Below are 5,000 nucleotides of genomic sequence, written 5' to 3' on the forward strand. Positions count from 1 at the left end.
TACTGGAAACGTAACTAGAAAGAGGTGAGCGCAGACCTCCGTCCTTTCGTTAGGTCGAGAGCTTTAGCCCAGACCCCGTGTCTCTGTGACCTTCCCATGTCGAGATACTGTATGGCCAATGGTTCAATTCCCCCCATTGACAATGAATAGGCGGAATTTTCAAAAAAATTAATGGAGGTGAATGGCCGGCAGGTGGTTAGTGGATCTACCCTGTGAGTCGGATCTGCCCCGAAATGTAACAGGTTCTAAGTTGGACCATCCTACATGCTTCCAGCAAGTTTCATTAAAACCGGTATGGTGGTTTCTGTGTAATCCTGCTAAAGAACCAATGAATGAATGAACAAACATGCCAGAACCAACGAATGGATGAACTAACACACCACCGAAAACATTACTAATTTTATTACCTCGCCCTGAGGTAATAAAATATGCCTGAAGACAGAATTAGAGAATAGGAATACAATCTGTGGAAGTCGCACCAGAGGCGTGGTGCTGTCTCACCTTACTGTACCCCACAGCTGTGGTGAGGTCTCACCTTACTGTACCCCAGAGCTGTGGTGAGGTCTCACCTTACTGTACCCCAGAGCTGTGGTGAGGTCTCACCTTACTGTACCCCAGAGCCGTGGCGTCCTTCCTGACGCCAAACCAGTTGGCCGGGTCCACCGGCTTCCTGTAGAGAGTGGAGCTGACCATCTCCTCCCCACTCAGGTTGGTTTCGTTGGCCATGGGCTGGGGGGGGGGGGGTGAGGGAGAGAAGGAGAGAGAGAGAGAGAGAGAGAGAGAGAGAGGGGGGGGAGTGGAAAAGAGATCAAGAGCAAGTTTATCAACGTATAATTCACAGTGTGTGAGAGAGGAAGATGTCTCGTTAGCTAAATTGAAAATGAGCTCTCACAGAACGCAGAGGTAAACGCAGAGCTGCCATAAAGACAGGCCTGCTGCAGCCAGAGTGGCTCCACATCACGGAAAAAAAACACAAAACAATGGGCTGTTTTCTTCTAAACGAGCTTAAAGCCAGACACCGTAAACACATCAACAGAATAAACACATGGAAGTGTGTATAATTAACACCGAGCTATTAGACCCCCGCCTGGGGAAGACTCAGCAGAAAGATGGCGGTGAGGGGGGGGATAGACTGTTAGGTGAGATACTTTCATCTTCAATGAAGTAAGTGCGTGTGTGTGTGAGTGTGTGCGTGCATGTGTGTGCGTGTGTGTGTGCAAGTGTGAGTGTGTGTGTGTGTCTGTGTGTGTATGTCTATGTGTGTGTGGGTGTGCATGCACGTGTGTGTCTGTGTGTGTGTGTGTGTGTGTGTGCATGTGTGAGTGTGTGCATGTGTGTATGTGCGCGTGTGTATCTGTGTGTGTGTGTGTGTATGTCTATGTGTTTGTGTGCGTGTGTGTGTGTGTCTGTGTGTGTGTATGTCTATGTGTGTGTGTGTGTGTGTGTGTGTGTGTGTGTGTCCTCACCACGCTGCAGTTGTTGGAGTACTCGACGGGGTTGACGATGCTGAGCTGGTAGAGCATCTTACAGACGATGATGATGCAGATCCAGATGGTGGACAGACAGGAGGCCATGTGGCGGAAACGGGCATACGGCATGGCGAACGCCCAGAGGACTACAAGTACCAGGTTCATCACTGACGGCTGGAGGGAGACAGACAGAAGGGGGGTAGAGAGAGTGGTGGTGGGAGAGAGAGATGTAAGTAAGAGAGCGGGAGAGTGCGTCAGCCAGTATGAGAGAGAGAGAGGGGGGAGGGGGAGATAATGAAAGAGAGAGAGAGGGGGGGGGGGGAGATAATGAAAGAGAGTGAGAGAGCGAGAGATATTTTTTTATATATGAGTTTTTTTGGGGGGTACCAGCCTCTACAGATTTCTAGTCATCAGATAAGCGCTAGCACAACGGGGGTATTGTCTGTCCAGGTGTGAGAGTATTGTCTGTCCAGGTGTGTCTCCGTACCTCTCCCAAAGCCACCCAGATGGTGAAGAAGGCCACGGTCTTCTGGATGTGCAGCTCTAGGACCCTCCAGATGAACACCTGGACCTGGGTCAGGATCTCTGAGAACTTCCTGGACAGGACCAGCAGACGGTCCATCACCAGACCCCACTTACTGGGCATCATCTCTGGATGGAGGACACACACACACACACACAAACAAAATCCTCATCAACTTAGTGCTCACAGTTATACAGGAAATAACATGAGGGCTTAAACACTGCTGATGTATTTATTTATTTTCTGTTCTGCTTGTATTTATGTATTAATTTTTTTTTGGTTCAGTTGAAATGCTAGCTAGGACTAACCAGCAATGGATGTTATTTTCATGTTATTTTTATGTTATGAAAGAGTGTGTACTATCATTAATGTGATGTAATAATAATAATAATACATTTTATTTATATAGTGCTTCAGTAACCCAAAGTCGCTTACAGAAATGTCGGTAAGAGCAAAAGAACATAAAACGGGCATGAAACAAGGAACAGGCAACAGACAATAAACAAGCAGAGATATTGAACAGCAGAGATATTGAACAGCAGGGGCATGAGGTAATACAGGCAGAACCAGAATGGACAGGTAGTAGTGAAAAGAACATGTACGGTGATGAAAACGGGGTAATATAGTCCCGATGAAAACGGGGTAATATAGTCCCATGTAGGATGGACCCATATGGCATGACACTTTAAATAATAAAATGCATTAATTCATTCGTTCGTTCGTTCGTTCGTTCGTTCATCCATACCTTCATCGTCAGAGTCGTTGTCTCCCAGGTTCGTCACCAGGTCTTCCTCCTCAAAGCCCACCCTGTCAGCAGCCCGGCTCATCTTCTTCCTGGGAGACACACGGACACCTCCACCATGACACCAACAACACACCACTCTAGCTTCCACGTGTGTGTGTGTGTGTGTGTGTGTCTGTGCATCTGTGTGTGTGTGTGTGTGTGTATGTGTATGTGCATGAGTGCGTGTGTGTGTGTCTGTGCATCTGTGTGTGTGTGTGTGTGTGTGTGTGTGTGTGTGTGTGAGTATGTGTGTGTGTGTGTGTGTGAGTATGTGTGTGTAAGTACTGTATATGTGTGCGAGCATGTGTTCGTCCATCTGTGTGTGTGTGTGTGTGTGTGTGTACTGTGCGTGTGAGTGTGTGTGTGGTCGTACCTGCGTAGAGGGGTGACGTGGTCCAGGTCAGTGATCTTCATGAAGGGCTTGTGGAAGTAGTGCAGCTGCAGGATGCAGGCCAGCAGGAAGAAGCCGGGGATCAGGATGCTGGTGAACAGCTCCGTCAGCTCGAACGTCTCCAGACCGATGTCCGCCAGCCTAGGGAGAGAGAGAGGGACAGCGATGGACTCACTACAGTCACCGTTACAGCCCTGTCTGTCCACCCATCGATGTACCAATAAGTCTGTCTGTCTGTCTGTCTGTCTGTCTGTGTCTGCCTGCTTGTCTGTCTGTCTGTCCATCTATCCATTCATCCATTTGTCTATCCATCCATCCTAGCCCTCCATCCCATTCTCTCTCTCTCTCTTATTCCATCCATCCATCCATCCCTCCATCCCTCCATCCCTCCATCCCTCCCTCCCTCCCTCCCTCCCTCCCTCCCTCCCTCCCTCCCTCCCTCCCTCCCTCCCTCCCTCCCTCCCTCCTAGTGAACCTCTGTACATACTGCTCCTTGGTGAAGCCAGTGAAGTTCTTCCAGTAGTGGGGGAAGTCTTCGAACTGGAAGGTGTAGATGGTGATGAGGACCAGCATGGTGTAGGCCACCACCAGCCACCAGAAGACCTTCAGCATACGGCGCCACAGGGAGTAGTACACCTGGGGGAGCAGGACGGGCCGTGTTCAGTGTTGATGTTCAGTGGGGAGGGGGGGTGGGGAACAGTTTACACCGGGCACAGGGGGAGCAGCCTGGGAGTAGACTGGATTTGAAAATGAAGCGGCACCTGAACGCTAACTACAATATTCATCATCTATCTGGCTTGAGGACAACATGCTGTACATGGGCAATAAATACGACACCATACCAGCACAGTTACACGAGACTGTTTGTGTGAGTGTGTGTGTGTGTGTGTGTGTTTGTGTATGTGTATGTGTGTATGTGTGTGTGTATGCGTGTGTGTGCATGTGCACATGTGCGTGTGTTGTGTGTGCCTGTGTGTGCCTGTGTGTGCGTGTGTGTGCGTGTGTGTGTGCGTGTGTGTGTGTGTGCGTGTGTGTGTGCTACCTACCTGGTAGAGGCAGAGGCAGAGCAGGAACAGCAGCATGTAGATGATCCTGTAGCCCACCAGCTTGCCGGCGAAGCTCACCATGAGTAACATGCCTCCACACACGTAGATCCAGTACTTGGCGTAGCCGCTCATCACCATGGAGCCCAGCACCTTCAGAACCGACTCGTTCCGCCCGCTCTCCTCTGCCGGTCCAACAGGAAAGACGTAGAATGAATGAATGAATGAATGAATGAATGAATGAATGAGTCAGATCGATATAAACAGCATGCAGTGGGTTTTCCACTTAGCTTTGCTGCTCAAAGTTTCTTTCATGTATCCATCTTCCTACAGTACCTACAGTGGACTACAGTACTGACCTTTAGTTTACTGCTACAGAGCCTTCTGTGAACTTTAACACTGAGCTGAGTACAGAGCAGTTCTACACTGTTCCAGATATTAGTCATCCATATATTCCCTGGGAATGTAGACCATAATACGTCACGCACTAGGGTACTTCCAAACACACTCGCTTCAAGCACTATATTATTTCAGTCTGATAAGGGCTATAGACAGTATATATATTGTACTACTGTACTGTGTGCCAATGTGAGTGAACTGAGCAGCTCCGGTCCCCATCAACACCCTGATTCAGTGTGTGTGTGTGTGTGTGTGTGTGTGTGTGCGTGCATGCGTGTCTGTCTTGTGTGTGTATGCCTTCGTGTGTGTACATCTCTAAGCGTGTATGCGCACGCGTGTGTGTGTGTGTGTGTATGTGTGTGTGTATGTGTGTGTGTGTGTGGAGGGGAGG

General features: G+C 49.2%; 1 protein-coding gene across 1 annotated transcript in view; it reads right to left on the reverse strand.

Annotated features, from left to right (window-relative positions):
- Positions 1-5,000, reverse strand: part of piezo1 (piezo type mechanosensitive ion channel component 1 (Er blood group)) — a gene marked incomplete at both ends in the record, with an annotated part of 61,855 nt that overhangs the window by 16,748 nt on the left and 40,107 nt on the right. The window contains 7 exons of the mRNA XM_084437384.1: positions 604-729; positions 1,467-1,643; positions 1,957-2,120; positions 2,738-2,826; positions 3,150-3,308; positions 3,655-3,803; positions 4,214-4,395. Coding sequence (XP_084293510.1) covers positions 604-729; positions 1,467-1,643; positions 1,957-2,120; positions 2,738-2,826; positions 3,150-3,308; positions 3,655-3,803; positions 4,214-4,395 — 1,046 coding nt within the window. The remainder of the gene's footprint in view (positions 1-603; positions 730-1,466; positions 1,644-1,956; positions 2,121-2,737; positions 2,827-3,149; positions 3,309-3,654; positions 3,804-4,213; positions 4,396-5,000) is intronic.

The sequence above is a fragment of the Borostomias antarcticus genome (assembly GCF_949987555.1).
Source record: "Borostomias antarcticus genome assembly, chromosome: 4".
Taxonomy (NCBI): Eukaryota; Metazoa; Chordata; class Actinopteri; order Stomiiformes; family Stomiidae; genus Borostomias; species Borostomias antarcticus.